This window comes from Syngnathus leptorhynchus, chromosome 19 (assembly GCF_054491065.1).
Source record: "Syngnathus leptorhynchus isolate UIUO chromosome 19, UIUO_Slep, whole genome shotgun sequence".
Taxonomy (NCBI): domain Eukaryota; kingdom Metazoa; phylum Chordata; class Actinopteri; order Syngnathiformes; family Syngnathidae; genus Syngnathus; species Syngnathus leptorhynchus.
Window position 1 is genome coordinate 710360 of NC_141213.1, and position 21754 is coordinate 732113.

General features: G+C 45.6%; 1 protein-coding gene across 1 annotated transcript; it reads right to left on the reverse strand.

Moving 5' to 3' along the window:
• Nucleotides 1-1537: 1537 nt before the first annotated feature.
• LOC147041437 (cadherin-10-like) lies at nt 1538-13269 on the reverse strand. The gene is made up of 11 exons (XM_085938814.1): nt 13063-13269; nt 8068-8362; nt 6634-6753; nt 6211-6378; nt 5798-5979; nt 4796-5049; nt 4258-4394; nt 4047-4168; nt 3520-3628; nt 3122-3373; nt 1538-2028 (listed from the first exon to the last, which is right to left on the reverse strand). The coding sequence occupies exons 1-11, from the start codon at nt 13267-13269 to the stop codon at nt 1538-1540; spliced, it is 2337 nt and encodes a 778-aa protein (XP_085794940.1).
• Between the last annotated feature and the right edge of the window lie 8485 nt (nt 13270-21754).

Sequence of the window (21754 nt, forward strand, 5' to 3'; positions counted from 1 at the left end):
CTTTTAGGATTTTTTCTTCAGTTGGATGGATTCGTGCGTCTGATGACCAATTTTGCTAACGTCTTATCCGCGGCTTCCAGTGTTAATCGTGAACCAGGGAAGTTCCAACCCTTTCAGGTTGTAAATACGCTTCCAGGCCTTGTGATGGTTACACTTTGACATCAGATGAAAGCTTCTGGGGAAATGTTGTCTTGGTCTTTTCAAATAGCTAGGGTACAAGACATGAACAAACACGGCAGGTGGGCCGCATAGTGACATTTCGCTTAGCATATTTTAGTACCATGAAACGAGTACCAAAAACCAAGCCCAAGGTTGTTTCCGGTGAGTCTGCAGGGGGCATAAAAACATTTTGCATTTTCAAGCGGCTGCTCCGCTATGACGCTACAACGATGGAAATGTTTGCTTGGTTGAAGCTGAACCTTTGAGGCCTCTTGCATGAGCAAATGTAAATGCCTGATGGAAGGTTTTGGATGGTTAAAGAAGACTCTTGATCTCATCAAGCAAAGTTATAGCTAATGCGGGCCAACGCTGCTGCACCGACATCTCTCAGCTGCTTCACCATTGGGGGTCATGTGTCATGTTTTATTCCATGTGACATGCAAATGCCTTTCTAACATCAAACGCGACATGTTCTGCTTAATCATGCACTCACATGGTGCGTCCAGATAGAAACCCCGAGGAGAGGCGGCCGCCTTTTCCCCGTCTCTTTTTAAAGATCGTCGTTGGCCGCTGAGGTCCAATTAGTTGGAACATTTGTTGGACCTTATTAATTGCACTTGGATCAATCTTGCTTCCCACAGTCCATATTCTATTTCTTACGAAAAGAAACAGCCCCCAGAAACCTAGAAAGCAACTTTTTCTTCATTTTATTATAAAAATAAGTAGAAAAATATAAATATAAAACAATATGACTCGGCATTCAAGCAGCAGGAATCCAGTGTTTTCCTACAACTTACACTTTCTGGTTACATGTTACGCCTACAGAATGAAATGACTCCAGTTTGACAAATAAACTGCACCAACCGTTCACATGGACATTGCTCGTCAGACAAATAATAGCAAAGATTATATAGAATGTTTCAAAACACTTTGTACATGTACACTTTTTCCATGGAGTGACTGGGCTCCCAAACACAATCCAGTGCCATTAAACATTGAGAGTATACAATACTGCTATCGCTCTGCTCGGTTACAAAACACATTTCCACGCCATGTTCACAAAAAAAGTCCTAAAAGTCAAAAGGCATCATTACTTATTTTTGACCAGAAACAGTAAAACTTGGAGAACTGGGCCGTCACAGTCAAGTTTGAATTCCCAGTGGCCTTCAACGCACGTGTGTGCAAGTACGTGTGAGAGTCAAACAGACAACTTGCGGAATAGCGCACTAGCTAGCGCATCGGACATGAATAGATAATTAGCTTGATACATAGGTAGGCTGATGGTACACTTGCTAGTTTACAGGCTAGCGGGACAAGGAGTGTGTCCGGCTAGCTTGCCAACAAACAAACCAACTGGAAAAACGGGGTCAGGCTCCCTCTAGGTCTCCAGTCCGGGACTTCTCCCGATGTACATTTCTGCCAGCTTCTTGAACTGCGGTCCCCAGCTGCTGAGGTAATCATAATCCTGGTCCCCCTCGGTGGCGGTGGACTCCAGCGAACTGAGCGATTCCGCTAGTGAGCCGCTGCCTTCGTAAGCGTACGTGGCCAGCGAGTCATAAGGGGGTGCGGTCGGGTCGCAATCGTTCTCTTGAAGTCTCCCGTTGATGAAGTCTCTGACGTTTGTGTTATCTTTTATGGGCGATGTCCTCCGAAAGGAAAACAGCATTTCGGGGATGATGTCTCTGCGTAACTTGTTAGCATCCATCACCTCGGGGTTGCGTAGCGTTCCTATGTCGAAAGCCTGCGTGTCTTCCTCACCCCCGCCTTCGTCGTTGTAGCTGACCACGTTGTCCCGGACGTCATCTTTGGAGATAATCAGAGGCTCTTTCTTCCTTTGCCTCTTCAGGGCAGCAAATAGAACCACGATCACTGCACAGAAACCAACAGGAAAGGCTGTTATTATATCTCCTCGAGATACCACAGGACGGAGGCAAGTCTATGCCCTGAATAAATGAAGCTCTCTCCATCACGAAAGCAGCCTGCAAGCCATGCATAAATGTTCAAATAAAAATAAAGCAGCAAAGGGGTAAGTGCTAGCATGCTAATACGTATCAGGCATTCGCGAGCGCCAATGAACTAAAGTACAGAGTGAAAAACACATTTATTGCCATTGATGAATCCTCACCATCTCCCCGGGCATACGTCTCCTATTATTAAAGATGCAGTGAGAAAGCCTCTTCTTTCTTTTCCCCTGAATGGCGCGTCGACTGTATAAAATGCACTTTGCTCGGAGGATACTTTTAATGCTGGCCGGCGGACAACCTCTCAAATCTCCTTTCATTCTTTTGGCAGCAGCCACGGAGTCAGCGCTTACCGAGCGAGAGTGGAAAACAATCTCTGAATTTCCAACGAGCACGAGTCCTTCACCTTTTCCGTCCTCACTACGGGCGGCATGGTTGTCCACTCGCCCCCCCGCCTGAGTGTTAATTACAAGGCGGTGCACATAGGGTCGGACGAGGGTGCAAGGTGGCTGTTTGAATGGCGCCTTGTGATCATTTCTGACGGACGTGACAGAGGGGACATAATGAGGAGTATACACACCGTGCTCATGTCCAACTAGGGGAGCCGAGCCGAGGCCAGTGTGATATTATGTTAAGCGAGAAAGCTGTCAGATGGCGAGCAGATCGATGTCGCGATGGTTCACCGATTAGGAAGGCAGACTAGATTGACACTGTAGCATGTGGCTAAGGGCTGACTGGGAAAAGGTTCTTAGGTAAACACACTGGAAGCAGATTGATTGAAATCAAATCATATCAAATCAAATGTTTAAAAATAAAAATAAAATGATATCAACTCAAATATTCAAAAATAAAAATTCTTTTTAAAATGTGGCAAATTGAAGTGAATAGAATCTTGAGAATTAATTTAACGTCATGTCATTAAACCACAATAGAATCTTCGTCAGAAATGTAGGTCAAACTCCGTATGTTAGGCAAAAGAGCTTTTGATAGTTCCAACTTACTGAGCAGAATGATGACGCACAGCAATATAGCCACCAGGGCGCCGGTGGTGAGCCCGTCAGAAAAGGGCAGCACCTCAGGGTTGCAGGACTGCATGTTGCCCCGGCTGTCGCAGGCGCAAACGCGCACGATCAGCGTGCTGGTGCTGCTCTGGATGGGGTAATCGTTGTCCGAGATTACCACCGGCAGAAAATAGACGCTCATCTCGCGCCGACTGAAGCCTCCGCGTCGGGTCAGGATATTGGCAGTGTTATCTGTAGGACGAGGATGAAGAGCACTGAATGATTACCAATTTTTTGATAACCAGATCGTCAAAAGTGGCAGCAAAGCTGGACTGCTAGTATTTTTGTCAAAATCGGGTGGGACAGAATCCTAGATAGAATTGACAAAAGTTTCTAACCTTCTTGGTCACTTATGGTAAAGTTCGGATTGTCCGCCTTTATACTAAAGACAAACTTGTGTCCGACCAGGGGCTCGTCTGTATCGACAGCACTGATGGTCTGAATCAACTGTTTGAAGAGAAACCAAAGTATTAGCGAGTCTGTGAAATCAAAATGATCAAAAGATGACAGGGAGAACAATGATCGGCAAATTAGCTCGTTAAAGAATTAGTTGCCTCTCGTTTGGCTTGGCTGTGAACAACAACAATCGTTGGATGGACATGGATGTATGACTGCGCAGCGCTAACGTGCTAACAGCCGCCCTCTCAATGTCAGCGAGTGGCTAGTTTTGCTGCCAACTCGTTTGGTGCTTTGCCCAATGACCGTTGAGAGTAATTCTCTCAACTTTACTTTTTCCCTTTAGACATGCGAGTTGTGCCTTCAGTGCAATTTCAAACTTTGACCAGTTTTAAATGTAGAACTGTTGAGTGGTTGTCAATCATTACTTTCTGTCAACATATAGTTTGATATTAGTTTCCGTACTTACCTGTCCCGCTTTGACATTCTCGCAGACAAATGTGTCGTAGGACATGGCGAACTCCGGGGCGTTGTCGTTTACATCCAGCACTTTGATGAATACTGGAACACGGGCGACCTGACGTGGGTTGTCTACCACAAACCAAGGGTTGAAGATTTCTTAGGGTATTTTTTATTGTCACGTAAATATATAACCAACACGCAAAAGTTCAAAGACGTACTCATTTCCGCAGCCATCACAGAGATGTTGTGCCATTTGGACATTTCTCTATCCAAAGCTTTCCGGGTTGTAATGGTGCCATTCGACGAATCGATGTTGAAGAGCCTCTCGAGATCTGTGTGACGATTGATGGAGTATCTGCGCCAAGTCAACCCAAAAACTCATCAGTATCACCAAACCTTCTAGCAGTGATATATGCTAGATCTTTCGCATTCAAGACTATCTGGGGACAAACGTTTTGTCATTGTATGCCGCAAGCCTCGAAACATAATCTACTGCCAATGGTTTTGTGTAATGTTGCCAAACAGGAAACAGCCATAGGGTAACACGTGGCTTTACATTTCTGCTGATTTTGTAATGTCATGTCATCTGTTCTTATTCGGTCGTTTACTGACGAGACCACATGCTATTTGCCGACCTGGGTAAATCAATACCGCTAATTAGACTCTGCCTCTTAAACTCTTAAGGCACCGCGGTAAAGGAAATAAACTTGTCCTTTACATGTTAGCTTAGTTTTAGAATAAATGAGTGGCGCATACTTGACCATCTTGTTGTCGGCGTCGGGGTCCCGGGCTGACACCACGCCCACAAAGCTGCCAGCGGCCGTGTCCTCGTGAACCTCGATGATGTAAGGATTGCGGGTGAAAACAGGGGGCTCGTCCACATCCTCTACCGTCACCTTGACGGTGGCGAAGTCCTTGAACTTCAGACCCTGGATGTATCTGGCATCCAGGTAGGTGTTCCTCACCTCAACCTTAAACTCGTAGTCTCGCTTGCTTTCGTAATCGAGCGCCTGCGGACGATAGGGATCAGCGTCAGGAATCTGGCCGGCAGACTGTAATAGGCACTTTAGCCTTTATCTCCGCAGCGCTCTCGATTGGAAGTTACAAGTCAGAGTGAGGAATGCTGATGGGGGAGATTTTGCGGGAAAACGATGAATTTCTGACAAAAGACTCCTTTTCTATTATTAATTTCAGAGGCCCAGGATATAGCTGGTTTCATACGTCACTTCCCAAAGCAAATTCCGTCATTTATCCTTTCTCATGTGAATGAACCTTAATCGGGCGGCACACTCTAATCCAAAATGCTGCCATTGTGCGTCGGAAGTTACTTACTATGAGACGTGAAAGCTGATAAAACATCCGTGGATGAAATGAAAGCGCGTGGGCAATACGCTCACTTTCAAGAACTTAAAAAGCGACAAGGTAATATTGTAGCGAGAAAGCCCGATAACGATTTTCAAAAGTCAGGCAGTGGTTCAGGACTCATTCGGGGGAAAAATGTGAATTAAGCAGATCTTCTTGTGGGGTTTAAAGCGTCTCAGGCACATTAATCTCCTGTGTGCCGCTCAACGTGTCGTGCCAGACTTTGCTTGCAGAGGGAAAGCGTGCTCAGTGCACATCATAGCGGCTATCAAATGGCATAAAACCGCCGTTGTCAAACTCATTTTCATTGCAACGCTATGATTCATGTTTAGTCACTGTATCATATTATTAGGTACACATCACTGTCCCAACACATTGATGTGGTGGCACAATCACCCTTTTGACAATGATGATGCCTTCTTGGGTGGTCTTGTCCGTGACAATGTTAAAGTTGTCGTCGCCTTCCACCACGCTGTACTCCATCTCGGCGTTGCGGCCCACGTCGGGATCGTCGGCTTTGATGCGGCCAATGGCACTGCCGATCTCTGTGGATTCCAAAGCGCTGATGCGGAAGGAATCTGAAATGTGACATTACGTGAGAGCATCCTTAACCTTTGACATACTCTTTTGCTCATATATGGCCAGCTTTGACATTTGACAACCATGAAAATACCCTAAAGATCATTTTGTAAAATGAGAGCCGCTCCCACAAAAACACGATTTTGCCAAAACATTGCTTACGGATTAATCCTGTATAAGTCAAACTTTTAATCCAAATTGGAGTCGTAAAAAAAAAAAAAGATGCTTACGGTTGGCAAAGCGGGGCGGACTGTCATTGACGTCGGAGAGGGTAATGCTGACCGTGGTGGTCCCCGAGAGACCCCCCATCTGTCCAGCCATGTCCTTTGCCTGGATCACCACCTGGTAATTCTCCTTGACCTCCCGGTCCATGCTGGGAAGTGCTGTCTTAATGGTGCCTGAGAAGAAGAAGAAAAAAATAAACCACATTCTCTTGCCCGCTTTAAGTCGTCTTCACCCTAATTAGCTTAGCGTTTTAAGAGACGGATTTGAAGAGTTAGTGCCGTGAAACGTGTCTTTAGCGGTGCTTAAGAATGGCAGAAAGAAATCCTCGTTGGGCGAGATGCCATTTAATGTTCCGTCACACTTAACGAGACCTTTTCATAGACTCCATACGAGCAGGGTGCTCACTGGCTAATTGTAGCTCAACGCACCGTTCTCGGAATCCACGGAAAAGTAAGGCTGTCCTTGCAGAATGCTGTAGACCAGCTTGGCACTGTTGCCGTACGTTTGGTCGTCGGCATCCGTTGCCGTTATGGTGGCTACTGAAGTACCTGAAAAAAAAAAAAAAAACAGGAGCAGAAAAACAGGTGAGTCTGAAATGGAATCCTTTGTGATGGCCATCGATCAGACGCCTCAAAATATCTCATTGCAGACACTAACCTGTCTTCATAAGAGTCTATCAAGTTTATTGTTGGCATGAAAGACGCCGCGAGTAGTTGTTCATGTATATGTGTTTGTTTCTTGATGTGAAAAAAGTGAAACATCTAAAACAAAAAATTGTACCACCAAAGTCAGGCAGACAGACTTTACCTTACCGATATTTTGCCCTCAAATAACCTCGTTAACAAGCCGCTAAATGTCGGCTATGCATAACATTGCAGTTTAATGATAACGCCATTTTATTGGGCTTACTGTGGTGAAATGTCACGGTCGGAGTAATAATGAAGGCTGTGTATTGCGAACAGGAGAGAGAGAGAGAGAGAGAGAGAGAGAGAGAGAGAGGGAGGGGGGGGAGAGAGGGAGACAGAGAGACAGAGAGAGTGTGTGAGTGTCCTTTTGCTGCTCCATATCCTCCACAAGGCCGCGTGGCTAATGCCGTCCTTGGCATTCCGGAGACCTCCGCCGCCACCGCCGTCGTGCAGCGATCGGGTTGCCGAGTCTGGCCGCATACTAATGAAGCCTTGAACATCTGTCCCACTTAGTGCCAGAACTGATGGCTGCCGCCTCTCATGGCCGGTTGACTTGATGAAGCGCGGTGTTCAATCCAAACTGTTTATTAGTCTGCCCGATGACTAACGGCGACCCTGACCCATCTTTAGCCGGCATCATGAATCCCCCCCCAAACAAGGCTCTTTGTTATTTGCCGCACATATAATTGGCTTTTGATTGACCCCCCCCGATTGCTCAATTGTATTCATAATTGAAAATGTTTTTTTTTCATCTGCTGTTAGATTATGCTTTATAGGCGTGCCACTTTACAATCAGGCCATTTGGTTTATTTATACTCGCAATCGAATGAAAAAGCAAAGTGCAAACAAGCAAACGCCTAATTGGAAAAACTGACAATCAGAACATAAAACGCGTGGAACGGCAGTTAAAACAATGGTAAGTGACAAGGTTTGTTGTGAATACTTAATGAGGCGGACCAAACACAAATAGCGTGAGTGTAACATCACATGACGGACGCTTTGTGTTCTGTTTATTGTCGCAATTTAATGGATCAACACAAACGAATGTGCTCATCCCGCACGCTACCTCTCAAAGATTGATTTGTTTTTCTGAAACTTTGCAGTTATTGAAGACACACAAGAAATGTTTTTGAGCAAAGACACAGCAGTAGAAGCTCCTAGCAAGTGTCAACTCACCGACATCCGACATCTCCGGGACGCTGGCAAAGTAGATGTTATGCTCAAATTTCGGCTCGTTGTCATTGATGTCGTGGATCTTGATGTTAAACTCGGTGTCGGGCTCCAACTCTTGGTTGGTGATCCGATCCAGTACTTTGGCGTGGAGCGTGTACATGGACTGCTCCTCGCGGTCCAATTTCTTGGTGGCGTGGATGTCGCCTGACTTTTCGTCAATCAGAAACACCGTTCCAGCGCCGTCTCCCGTCAGGACGTACTTGACGGTCCCGTCGTCTTTGTCCATGTTGGAGTGCAGCTGGGAATCAAACACAGAGAGGATTTATGATGTTGACATAGATTGAAGCCTTGGCCTGTTTTTCTCTTCTTTTTAGGAAAAGGCATTTGTGTGTCAACGGTCAGGCTACAGAACACGAGTTGCACTCCAAAGCTGCACTCCAAAGCATTTTGAAGTATATTTGGCACTCACTCGACCATTCAAGCCGTTCCTCTTTTTGTATTGGACGACGGCGTCGGACCCAGTCGATGCGGTGCCAATTTGGAGGCGACGGTGGCAGCACTTTACGCACGCATTAGGTCCCGTCAAATCCCACAGAAGAGCTTTTTGTGCGCCGCTTCTCCTTTCTTCTTTTAGAGTAGAAAGCTTCTCCCATTTGGCATATTAGCCTCATCTCGCTTAAGGACATGGGAGACTTCTTCACCGTGCTTGTTTATGACCAAAGTCAGGCTATGACTTATCGCGGTATGGGGCATTTGAAGCACCTTTTCTGCATCCATCATCGGAAAATAAAAGATTCTCCATTTTATGTGTGATGCAGCAAGTTACCAACACTCTTGTATGCGCTTGTACAGTATTGTGAACCTTTACTTGCTTGACTTTTGACTTCAATCTCATACGAAGGTATTAACAATTGATGTAGAAATGTATTTTGACTTTTGCTCTCATGCATCTCGTCAGAGCTTTCCATTTTTCTTCCCCACTAAACAGGCGAGACACGCGAAAATGTCCCTTGACATATTTCACCAATCACGGGATTGGATTTATCTTCGGAATTGCGTGGTCGAGGAACAGTGCGAGGCAGAGCGGTGGCGGCTGCAGCGCTGACTAAAACGAGTCACCTCCGACCTATCCGTCACCTTGTACAAGTGGCTGACGGACGCTTGATTCTCTCATTATACTGGCGGATCTGTTAGCGGCTATTTTTAGCGAGCTTGCCTAGCGCGTTTAATGACACGTCCTACGTTGCCTTGCGACTTGTTAATATTAATTTGGCCAAGCTAATTATTTGTTTGACTGATGTCAATAGCTCCAATTGGGTTCAGGCGTGAATGCTTTTGTAAAGAAAAAAAAAAAAAGATTCCGATGGAAATGGGTTTAAAAATATTGCGGCTGCCAGCGGGAACTTCCCCTCGCCTTATTTTCGAGCGTGGAAGGAGGCGGAATTTACGAGGCCTTGGAGATGCGAAGGTGCGACCTGTGAGTGACAGCTTTACGCCGGTGAGCTGTTTGCAGGAATTTGTTTGCATCTAAATGGGCTTCCACGAGCATGCTTGCCATGAACCACCCGCGCCTCGTTACGACCTGCAGGGTGCCGCGTAACAATCAACTCCCGGGATAACATTTTTAGCGTTATTGTTGTCGGAAGCTGGTAGCATTTTCCATCAGCTGTCATGGCCTTATTTCCATAATGGGAAGCTATGCCGCCAGCCTAATGACCGCCCTATCTTTACCAACATGGAATTCGGTAGGCAAACAAAAAACAAGAGGCTATGCTTGAAAAGACAGGAAGGAACATTTTCATTTGGTCATTTCCAGGCGACTTTGAAAAAATGTGCGCAATTGATACCAAATAGACGACAGCTAGACGATACTAAATTGCAAAAAAAAAAAAAACAACAACATTTCTTGTCCTTGCCTGCATCACTGCAAAGTTTGATGACACACTCATGATTCTCTAACAAAGTCAACCAAAAAACCCTTTGAAAATTCATTTCATTTTTGCACGGCAGCAAAGACCATAAGTCTAATAAGTCCAAACAAGGAATGTGACGAGACCACTCTGAATAATTGTGTTAATGCTCCACTAACCAGTCTCAGTTGCACATCTCAAGCGGGCAGCCGAAGGCAAGAAATCTTGGAGTGCACCAAACACATTGCATCCTCTTACAAGTGCTTACACGAAGCGTCTTCACGGGGCTTGGGCAAAATCAAATGACGACGGCGCTACATTTGGTGGCTTTGCTTAAAACAGAAAAAGAAAAAACGCCTTTTCATGGCCCTACAACACAAGCACAGAGAAGAGCCTTGATGAGTGAAATTGCCTCGCACAAACACTGAGCAATTGTCTGCAAAGCAAGGAAATCATTGGCAATTCTTGTCAGTCCTCCGCTCCGTGTCGCTCGCTGCTGCAGTGAGGAGATAGCGACACAGAATGGAGACGGAATAATTACTCTCGTTCGCCTGCCCGCTCTCGCTCCGTCTTTAGCGTTAAAACAGAGCGGCCGCGTACTCGTGCCTTTTCTGCAGGTTCGACGTGGACCCCGCCGCCATAGCTTTAGGCTGCTTTCTTTATATTATATTTCTTTCAAGTGGCGAGCGAGGCCGCCGCCGCCGCCGCCGCCGCCGCATCCCAAGGCTGGCAAAAAATATGAACACAGCTAAAATGAAATAGTAATAATTCTTATGAAGGCAAGGGTTTTATGAGGCAGGGCACAATGGAAGGTGCCAGCGCCTTAATGGGATTTTGCTGGCCCCGCTGGCGTCAAGTTTGCAGATGTATTGCTCAGCATTGCAAGCCTTTAGAAGTGGGCTGCCGCAGCTGCGTACGCTCGGCCGCAGCACTTATTAGTCGCCTCGTGAAAGTCACTTCAAATGGGATTGGATGGCCTGGCACCAGCCAATAGTGGGGAGTAACAAATGCTGTGATGCTTCATATTTATTGTTGCTCAAATTCAAGCTTGTGAGATGACTCTGTATGGAGATGTGAGGTCAGGTTTTATTCTCTTTTTCAATTCATTTGGCAGGAGCACCTCGTCCCACGCCGCAAATTTGTTTTCTGTTGCCTCTTATTTGTTTAGACTTACACCAGCACTGAGTTCACCTTTTTATTACCAGCTCTCAATTTACAATCTAAGGATCCTCAGAATGCAACCACTAAAACCAAATAAATCATCGGATAGAAAAACATGAGAGAGGTTTGGGTGCATTTGACTTGACGAAGCATCGCCGATATTGAATTGATTAAGGTTACGATGCAAGCCGAGGGGTGTAAATTCATTCCTCGATGGGTAGACCCTAAAAAGTCCTAAAAAGCCCTAAAAAGTTGGAGAGGAAGATGAAAGTGAGGAAAGAGTGGAAAATACAGACAACTGAAGCTCACTTAAAGCGGGGTAAAATAAAATCATTTTTTTACATTAAGTTTTAAAAAATAGACCTCTTAGTTGAGACTCCGTCTTATAATCCGGTCGGCCACGAGGTCTAGAAAATACGGTAATCTATTGACTTCACCTTGAATTTATTAGACATGGAACAAGAATTTATGTTCCCCATTTATTTTATCCCATTTGCAAAAGAAGTTGCTTTCTTGGTGCCTTTTCTTTGCATGGAATTTGATTGCCGCAATCAAGAAATCAACCTTTTAGAGTGTGTGTGTGTGTGCGGGGGCCGAGTCGCCGTCTTTGATTGAACATGAAACAAACAAGGCCTCCCGTCGCCCACGCCGAGAAATGATCTTTACCAGTCGGCCCGTCAAGACGCAGCCATTAAGTGCTTTCTCTGTCCGTCCGTCCGTCCGCCCCTTTTCGCAGAGATGAAATTAGTCCTACGTATAGCGCCCACCGCTCCTCAGCCTTCCTCAGCAATTCATTACAGCCTCATGTTTTTTCTGACAGCGGAATAATGAAGGATATTGGACAGTAAAAATGAAGCCCGTGCTGTCATACGGCGGCGGGGAACATCAAGGCGAGGCGCGTGACAGCCGACGCATCAACTGATAACCCGCCTCACACTTGGCATTTACGTTGCCGCCGCATCACATAACACAACAAGGCGCATTTCATCCGCCCGCCTGATTGATACGCTTTCTTCTTCCTCCTCCCTGCCAATCCATTTGTGCGTGTGCTTCTAGTGCGATAGCTGCAGCAAAGAAGTTGTCAGAGCCCCCCCGCGGCTCACCCCGGCACACTTGTTTACCGCTGAGGATGAGGTGTGTGATGAAAGGCAGCCTCCTCCGAGAAAATTGGCTGTCGACAGTCACCGCATTTGCCTCGCCGGAGTTGATAAGTGTACCGTTCCTTTCCTCATCACACCTGTCTTTATTGCGCCAGCCCCGACCTGGCTGTCGGCAGCTCCGGCTCTGATCCGGCAGGAGCACACGTGTCCCACAGCTCATCATTTTTTTTGAAGAGGGGGGTAGGTGAGGAGATGCAGTTTAGCTAGAGGTTCGTCTTCCTCGTATTTCCAAGCCGCAAGTTGCCGGGTGGAATCAATCTCGGGATCCTTAAGACGGCCGCAATTGGCCAGAGACCTCGCCGTGTAGGATGCTCTGCCGTACTCGCTAACAAACTCTGAAAATCGAATGTGAGTTGCCCTCCGCTAAGTCTCTTCCGGCCAGAGAAGCTTCGTGGGCCTCGGCAGACAAGTCTTATTTTCAACAAATCGATAGGTCAGGAGTGATTGATTAGCTGCTCCGTTCTTGCGCTTTCTCTTAACTGTCTCGTGTCAAACAAAAGTCTTTAAATCCCTCTGGAGTTAGACACGTTCAACATTCTGCTCAGCAGCTGACAATCACCACTCTTACTTACATATTTGGAAATGAGAAAAGGTTTGTTCTACAATCTACAATTAGAAATAGCGTAATACCCTGATGTCATCAGACCTTTACTTGCAACCAGCCCCAACCTGCTCAAATGTTTTCCGAGATTTGTGTCAGGCCAAACAAAGTCCTCTGCAGCAAGGAGTGAAGCCCTTCAGTAATGAGTTTGCAGACCATCTCTCACCTTGCCGACGTACTGATGATCATTTCCGGTGTATTCCTCCATCAGAAAGAATTGATTCCACATCCATCCCCGCTTGGAGCGTTGCAGAATCCTACCGTCGCTCTCTTGCGTTCCAAACACATTTCCAATATTCCCACCAGGTGCGAGAGGCAAGGCGATGGTGGGCCACAGGAAGCACAGCAACGGGACCAGCTTGCTGAGGAGCATGGTATCCGAGTCGGTGGCCGAGGGACGCTTCTGAAATGACGACGTGGCGATTACAGAGAGGAGCTTGAGACTCGATGACGACTGCAAGGTAGTGTGAGCACAACAAACATTGTATTCCTCACGGTGATGCCAAAAACCAGGCTCCTGAGGGGGAAAGCAAAACATTTTGGTTACAAACGTGTGTAGAAGAAAATAGGAAATAGGGCCCTGCTGTTTATAATGAACATGATGTATGACAAGGTTACGGACTACTTCACGCTCGAATAACGTTGTACACTTCCTCTAAGGCAACGGTGTCAAACTCATTTTTGTTGCGGACCATATCGTAATCATAGTTTCCCTCGGAGGGCCATTATGATTGTCAACGTCTGCTATATACAGTAAAGGCAACAAAACAAACTGATGAAAAACTAGTTATGAAATCAGAGACCAGTAAAAGCTAAACAGAACAAATGATCATAAAAATTGCAAGCAAAATGTCTTTTCTTTTTTAGACTGAAGACAATTTGTAATTTTAGCAATGACACAAAGTCGATGCAAAATTTGCGGGCCACATAAAATGATATGGAGGGCCGTATCTGGCCCCCGGACCATGAGTTTGACACTTAGCTGGTATACCTATAAAGGTATTAACTTTGTAAAATAAAGCTGAGTCTGCACTCGGATTGGTTGGTTACCAGTTAAGGTGTAACCCGCCTCCTAAATTCACCTGAGATAGATTCCACCTGAACTCTAACCCTTAAAAAAGGATGGATACATTTATTATTGTCATGAGCGTTAGCTGTGGTAGAACTGTAATGTATTCTAACAAGAACTAATACGTTCACAACAATTTTGAGTGTAGATACCTCCAGTTAATGAGCTGTTGTTGTTGTTGAATTGCAAATATCATTGAGCGTGACTGAAAAAGTCATTTCCACGGAACATAATGTCTTATTAATGCAGCAATTTCCCGTCATGTGTAAATTCATCACCGAGGTTAATTACGTGTTGCTGTAGCGGGCAGAATACGACGACACAGTCTAAAAACGCCGTCAATACCTCGCGTGCAACTGGCGTACCGTCAGACACATTCATCAGGCGGGATGCGTGGATTTACTTAGCAAAGTAAAGCACGCTCATCTAATGCATCCCGAGACGCAAAGCGGGCCCGCCAGCACTCGAGCGACGGGCCTAATTCATCCATCTGTGAATTTAGTTTGCTTCGTGGCCTCAAACTATCCCAGCGCAACTCCTCTGTCAGCAACTCTGAGATTAATCGTGTCGCTCACTGGTGGAATTTGAGAGCTAATTTGGTCTCGCGTTCATTACTTTCAGTCAATCCCTTCGATTCCTTTTTCGCTCCTTTGACGCCACGATGCGGTCCAAGACAAATCACCCTGTCCGACTTATGAAAAGTATTTCCTAATATTGGCACTCTTCTTCCTCTCTGAATCCCCAGCAGGACTTGGACCTGATAGGTAATTTAGCCATATTTGAATAATTGATGGTCTTTTAGGAAGGTAATTGTAATAAATCTCTCTCTCTTAAAGAGCCCATTAAGTATGTCCCCCCCCATCTCCAGGCCAGAGTACTCGAGGGAAGCTCACTAGTCCGTAAGCTCTTCGGGGACGAATCAAAGGTCAATGAACCACTCGGAACTGATTTGAATACCAAGAACACATTTTTAGGACCGCAGAATCTCCATTCGATCGTTGAACAGACACAGTATAGCGCGGGACTGAGGTGACCATTTTACCTGGGTCACTTCAAAGATGGGTCAAATGGGAGAAAGGTTTTAGTGAAACTGCACAAAGGACTATCGCAAACAGGAACTTTCTCTTGAAAGACTCAAATCATTTGCTGGGGTTGAATTTGACATGGATTAAAAGTCTTCGTGTTGTGGCTCAACGATTCTGCTTCCATTTCCAATTTTATTTCATCATGATGTGGACACAAGCCTTCTCCAGATCAGAAAAAGGCCGCTGATAAATTAATCTGGGTTGACGCTTGTTATTGCATTTTCTAATTAACATTCCCGCCCGTCCTTGGACTTTAATAGCATTCTGGATATGAATCCTTGATGGGGATGCGCCTACCACGCGTCGGGATTCTTACAAACACTATTAAAGGATGAGCGAGCGTGCATGCGTGCGGAAGCCTTGCCAGATCCTATAGACTCAAGCTGCATTAACTTATTCAGCCTATTAAAATCAGCAGCAGTATTAAAAAGTTGTTTATGACTAGATTAAGTCAAAGGCAGAAAAAGAAAAAAGTTGAGATGTGACGGGACCAAATGAGAGCCAGTGCACTTTTTTAAAGTGGCGTCCCGCGCTTGTTATCCTTAATCTTGTGCTAAGACGCATCCTGACAGGCGCTCGGCTCCGCTCCATTTGTGTAATCTGCAGAATTATACATTCTTGTTTTGCTGAATAAGAAGCTCTTTGATCAGACGTAAACTAGCTGCTCATCACGAACGGGAGAGAACGAGAAAGACTCCGGGCCGAGCATTTGTATGCTTCCCGTAATTGAACACGCTCCGTTGCAGATGCTACACCAAACTTTAAGACACTAAGCACTTTTCAAAATGTCACTCACAACTACTGGGTGAACAAGGAATTATTATTCCACATGATCCGCTGCATTCAAATGTTGCTGTTACCATAGTTTTCAAACTATAAAGCGCGGTCTGAATCAACAGGTCTAATTTTGGACATTTCCATATATAAGTCGCACCAGGCTATAAGGCGCATAACAGTACATCAAGGTCACAGGTCACAACTCAAGGCCCGGGGGCCGGATACGGCCCGCCACATCATTTTATGTGGCCCGCGAAGACAAATTGTGCATCAAATTACTAAAATTGCAAATTGTCTTCACTTTTATAGATACTTTTTTGGACCAGTTTTACTAGTCTGCTTTGAAAATGAGTTATTTGTCATTTTGTTTTGTAGCTTATACCGTATATATTATGAGGTGTTCATACATTTATTTGGGTTGACAGTCATATAGGTACTCTGAAAGAAACTATGGCGGCCCGCAAAAAAAAAAAAAAACACCCCTGCTCAAGGTGAATAAAACAGCACAGGAAATGAGTCAAACTTTATTCAATTCATACATAAAGTGCACCTGATTATAAGTCACACTGTCCATTTTTGAGAAAATAAAATATTTTAAATGCTGATGCAGAGTTTTAATTACCACCGTCAGCTATAAAAATACTTTGATTATAATGGTTGAACAAAAATTAATTCCACTCTCTGTGGTGTCATTAGATTGGACAGCTATCCCCAAAAATAGTGTATGTATTTAATCCAAACACATACAGGTAAACACAGTTTTTCCACTGTTACTGTATATTAATTTGTGTTTGTTGAATATTTTCATCATCTTCCTGTACGTGAAGAGCTTTGTAACGGCTGTTGTAAAATGTGCTAAATCAATAATGTTGGCTTGGCTTGTATCCCAACTGCACAGTTTTTATACCATCCTAAACAATTCTCGTGTACATGAAATATGATCCATTAATAACACCGTTAACTCCTCTGGAGATGCTTAATAAACGATTAACAATCCAGCATCACTCGCTATTATAGTAGAGAACTGCCTCATTAAGCAGTAATTAGCCCTAAAAACAGCACCGTGTTCTTCCCCGTCATCATTACCAGGAAGGCTTTGAGTTAAATATTCCAAATTATGGACTGATGCGTTGCATCCGAGGAGCGGCTTTAGCATGTTACTTGGAGAAAGACACCTTTGAAAGCCTGCCAGCGCACTGTTTAATTGATTATGCCATGAAAGTTAAGTGCGCATTTTATGCTTTATGAATGTTAATAAATTGTCCAGAGTGCTAGCAGGTGAGCGGACATTTTGAACACCACATGAAGGGAAAAAAACAACATAATTCCATAATTCTGGATGCTGTGTGTTCATTATGATACATGAAAGCTGTAATTAATTCAGTGAGGAATGAACATGCATCTTGTGCGGTGTTTCAAGCTAGAAGCAGGATGGAGCAGACCTCCACCAAGGCCCCCAAAATCTTTCATTTGCAAATTTGGAAAATTAAAAAAAAAAAAAGACAGAGCAGGAAAATCCTTGATACAAGTCAGTATTCGGATGGTGCTATTTTTCTTTTTTTTTATTGACGTCTCCTTACATCTGAATGGAAAGGTACCTATTATTTAAGACTACAAAAGCGAGAGAAAATGAAAACTTATTCATCACACTGGCCAACTGTCGTCCTTAAAAATAACACAAGCGCGTATCACAAATGGTGGAAGACAATGGAGTGGACCTTTACACATTTGATTATGTCACAAAAACCAACGCTGGCTTTTGCACGTCGGCTACCGTGCATATGCACAACTCCATTACGAGGACAAATGTCATGTCTGTGTCTCACATTGGTTCACTTTGAAAATGGAACATGGCAGCACAGCATGGCCAATCAAGTCACATACAATCATGCACGTACTACATTATCAACGTTCCATTCTTGTCTCTCTGGCCTCAAATATATGATAGCAATGTGCCATGTCGTTTCATAAGCACATTAATAAATGCACAAAATGTGAGTTGCTCAATGAGCAGTTTGCCTTCTTCACCAAAACCTTAATGAGTCCTTTTATGAGACGCCATTAATGAATGTACAGTACATTTTTGGTCATTAGTGCAGTCAGTGCACATAAAGGCTGGGTGAAGACCACCTAAGTAGAAATCCAGAAGCAGCACGCGCCTCTTCTTCTCCACTTGGTGGAGCCCTCGACCTTCCTGATTCTTCGTCGGACTGAGAGGCGAGGCAGGAAAGATGCTTGGCCGACCGCCGGCCGCCTCCGCCGGAGCTCACTGAGCCGTGCTCGTGTTTCCAAAGCGATATTGTGACACCAAGCACGATTCCTTGTTGACACACCAAAAAAAAATTTAAAATCCACTCCACTCATTTGGGACGACAAAAAAAAGAACTGGAGCACACTTGTTTCCTTTGGAACGATGTGTCAAATCATTGTCCCTCCCTAGTTTCATGGAAGATGAGTGTGGGAGATATTTACAGGCACAGCGCTGTTAACGAGCTTATCACACCTTATGCGAGTCACTTTGGCCACTGTGAAGCAAAGAGTGGGGATCTTGTATTGCCCAACAACCTCACAAACTGAGCCATGATGCGAGTCCTGCATGCAAAGTTAGTCAGAGAGAACCTCATCTGTTTTCTATCCTCTGGAGTCTATCCCAGCTGACTTTAGGCGAATCCCGGACTGATCGCCTGCCAGTCTTGGGGCACATATAGAAACAGACAAGCTTTCAGTTACCCAGTGAGGACTCAGCCCAAGTCAGTTGCGTGACACCGTCAGTGACTCCGGTCAGAGACCATTTTTTTTTCACTGCTTATCATATTCTGGGTTGCAAGGAGCTCGAGCCTACCCCAGATGAAAGGCTGACTGCGCCCCGGAATGGTCACCAGTACCCGGGTTACATCGAGAGCGGGACAAACAAAACAATCAAAGCATCACTAAGTGGAAACGGAGCCCGCGCTCCCTGCAGCAAAGTCAGGCGAGCGTGCCATCGTCAGTGAGTCCAACACCACGAGTTCACAAATTCAATATGACTTCATATTTCTGCTATCCGAGCTCTTCTGAAGTTGCTGCCACGATGCGAGGGAGAATTATCACCCCCCCCCCCCCCCCTCCCCCGCACCCCCCACCCCAACAAGTATAGGTCTTACTTGCAAAGCCTGCAGGATGAGGCGATGCTTCTCCTGCTCGTCAGCGGTGCTTAGCAGTCGAGCACCCGACTCCCACCGGCAGCGACGACATTCCAAGACTGACAACGGCTCAGCTGCTGGGAGCGTGTGTGCGAGTGTTTGTGTGTGTGTGTGTATGTATGTGTGCACAGAGAAATAGAGAGGGAGAGAGAGAGTGAGTTCCTTGTACGCTGTTTCTCCCTCCCTCCTTCCCTCCCTCACTATGGCCTCTCCCCCTTTTTCCCTCCCCTGTACTTTCTTCTCTTTTCCCCCCACCTTCTGTCTTTCCGTAAAGCGGCGCATCACTTTTGGATCTGGATGTCACGGAGGCTGAAGCCGAGGCGACTCTGCTTCTGATTGGCTGCCATTCCCAAGTTGCTGATAAAGAAAAGCAAGGGGAGGGAAATAAAGAAAGCACAGGGAAAGGAAGAAGTGGAGCATGGTGCCCTACATGCCAAGGAGCAATGACGGACGGATTCTTCGGCACTTCTGCATCAGAAGGAGCTGTGTCCGTTTTTGCCACGCCTGGAGCAACTTCTATCACAACCTGTGAAACTGTTCCCTTGGTCTCTGATGGCTTGCAAGCATCACTTGGAACCTTTACCAAAAACCTTTCTTTGTCTCTAGGTGATGTGTGTGATGGCCTTTTGTCCTGTGGTTGTGTTTTGGTAAAATATGGCTTTGACTTGAGAAAAGCTGTGACGTATAGGCTGAGAGGTCAGGGTAGGGTTCGCCCATTTGACCTCCAAACGTACCTCTCCAGTTCAGGACGAGGTGACCCGAATGTTGGTGAGGTGGGGAGCCACTCTGGGGGTGGGAAACTACGTAATTAAGCGAGGCAAGTATCTGTTCTCCGCTTGTGATTATAAGCTGCAGTAGATAAATAAAAAATGCAAACAGGCCAAAGTAATTAACAAGTGGGGAAGCAACAAGGTAGCCGCCATCTGATAACCGGATGAGTATTTTGCGCTTCATCATTCTCTCGCTTTAAGATGGAGGGTGGAGGCAGGGTACGTGAGCTTGCGTGAGGGGTGCACGGCATGTTTACCAACATCCACGTGTGAATCTCATATATTCTGTGTATCTCTTGGTGGAATTAGTATTCATTTACCTGAGATTTAGACCCACGGGACGATAATTAAGCAGAGACAAACAAACTGCAACACGCTTTGTGTTTGAGGAAATACACTTACATCGTCATTTCCCATCCTCCTCATCCAGTGGAGCTCATTCCCATGCTCCACCTCACCACCAACCCCACCCAACCCCCCGCTTTGTCCTAATGAGTACTCCATTAAATAAAATCAAAGTTTTCCAGGCTGGGGAAACAGCATCTTTAAGCGCCGCCATCTCTTGATCCTCTCCCAATTCCGCACGTCAGCTCCCATCAGCGTCACCAGCTTTTCACCTCCAAAGTCACTCCGCCCGCTGATTAGCTCCCTGATTTCCCCCCTGGCGGCCCCCCGATGAGCCCCACACGTTTGCCACGCCAGCACCACTATGGCGCCATTTGAGGTATTGACAGAAGACAAGCATGGGGAGCGTCTCTTAGCCAGCTAGTCACGAAGGATCTGGCGGAACAACAGCTGGGAGTTAATTGAACACGTCTTGGTTTTGTTCATTTCTCAGTGGCTTCATTTGCAGGGAAATCAACATTGCGAAATGAAGCTGGGAGCTAAAAGACCGCTGCATCATCTATCGGTGGCTTCAATGAGGCCTGATTGGAAAGTAAACAACAGACGCAGCGTGCAGAATACCGAGACGTTAACGGACTGTTAAGAATGTACAAGTGAGTTGTCGTGAAAGCTAACGTGTGCCGTATTCAGCTAGCTGGCTGGTGTCAACATAAACAATGATTCACACAGCGGCAAAAAATGAAATAACCGACCAAGTTTCTAACGTAGGACTCTAGTCACTTTATTAAAAAGAAACTAGCAGAACCATCCGTTAAAATAACCCAACAGATTTCAGGTCTTTTTTTTTTTGAGAGCTGCTGTTCATTGGCGGAATCTCGGTCTTTTGGCGTGGCTCTCTTCAGGATTCCGAGCAAGTCTCCGTGCCGCGTGAATTAATGATGACGTCGAGTGTTTGATGGGGCTCCATCATTTCCATCGTTTTTGGCCGCGCCCGTGTGCTGAGTTGTTGGAATGCAAATGTGGGTCATTTCTGTGATACTTCACCGTTTTAGTGTTAGTGAAGCGATGCACACGCAGATTTGAAACTCATCTCTCCTTGTGGTCTCTGTTTGTTGATTTGTTGCGCCATTTTCTTGAAGCCTGCATTTGCCCGGCTTTTTTCCTGAAGTATCAGCAGCTAGTATCAGAAGCCTTCATGAGTACCCGGATACCTAGAAACATGGCCCGTCCCGGACGGATACCGACATCTCGTGATCGGTACTCGTCCATTCCTTGTAAATGAGCTGTAAGTGACGATATTGTGATTCCAAACATCCTCTGCAACATGTCAACAAAATAAGACACCGCCTTGTTGTTTGTGTTTGAAGCTTCAGTCTGACAAGGCTCGTCCTTTCTGCTGGTTTTTATTCATGGGCGGTCGTGTGCTTCGCCCCCCCCCCCAGAGCATTACATGGAAAACGCGTTGCCATGGCAGAATTTAGAGAGGTTACAGGCCATGAAATCAAATGATTATGGATTCCACCTTCCTTTTTCTATGCTTCTTTGGGGCATTTTGTCCAAGAGTGCAAAATACAACACGCTCAAACAGTCATAACATCCAAGTCAAAAAACGAATCGCTGGGGAGGAAAA

What these genes read in the sequence shown, in the direction of transcription:
- LOC147041437 (XM_085938814.1), bottom strand. Translation starts at nt 13,269, where the DNA reads ATGCTCCTCAGCAAGCTGGTCCCGTTGCTGTGCTTCCTGTGGCCCACC. An exon ending in ATCATCAGTACGTCGGCAAG is followed by an intron (nt 8,363 to 13,062) that starts GTGAGAGATGGT and finishes TTTGATTCCCAG; the next exon opens with CTGCACTCCAACATGGACAA. An exon ending in GCATCATCATTGTCAAAAGG is followed by an intron (nt 5,050 to 5,797) that starts GTGATTGTGCCA and finishes TATCGTCCGCAG; the next exon opens with GCGCTCGATTACGAAAGCAA.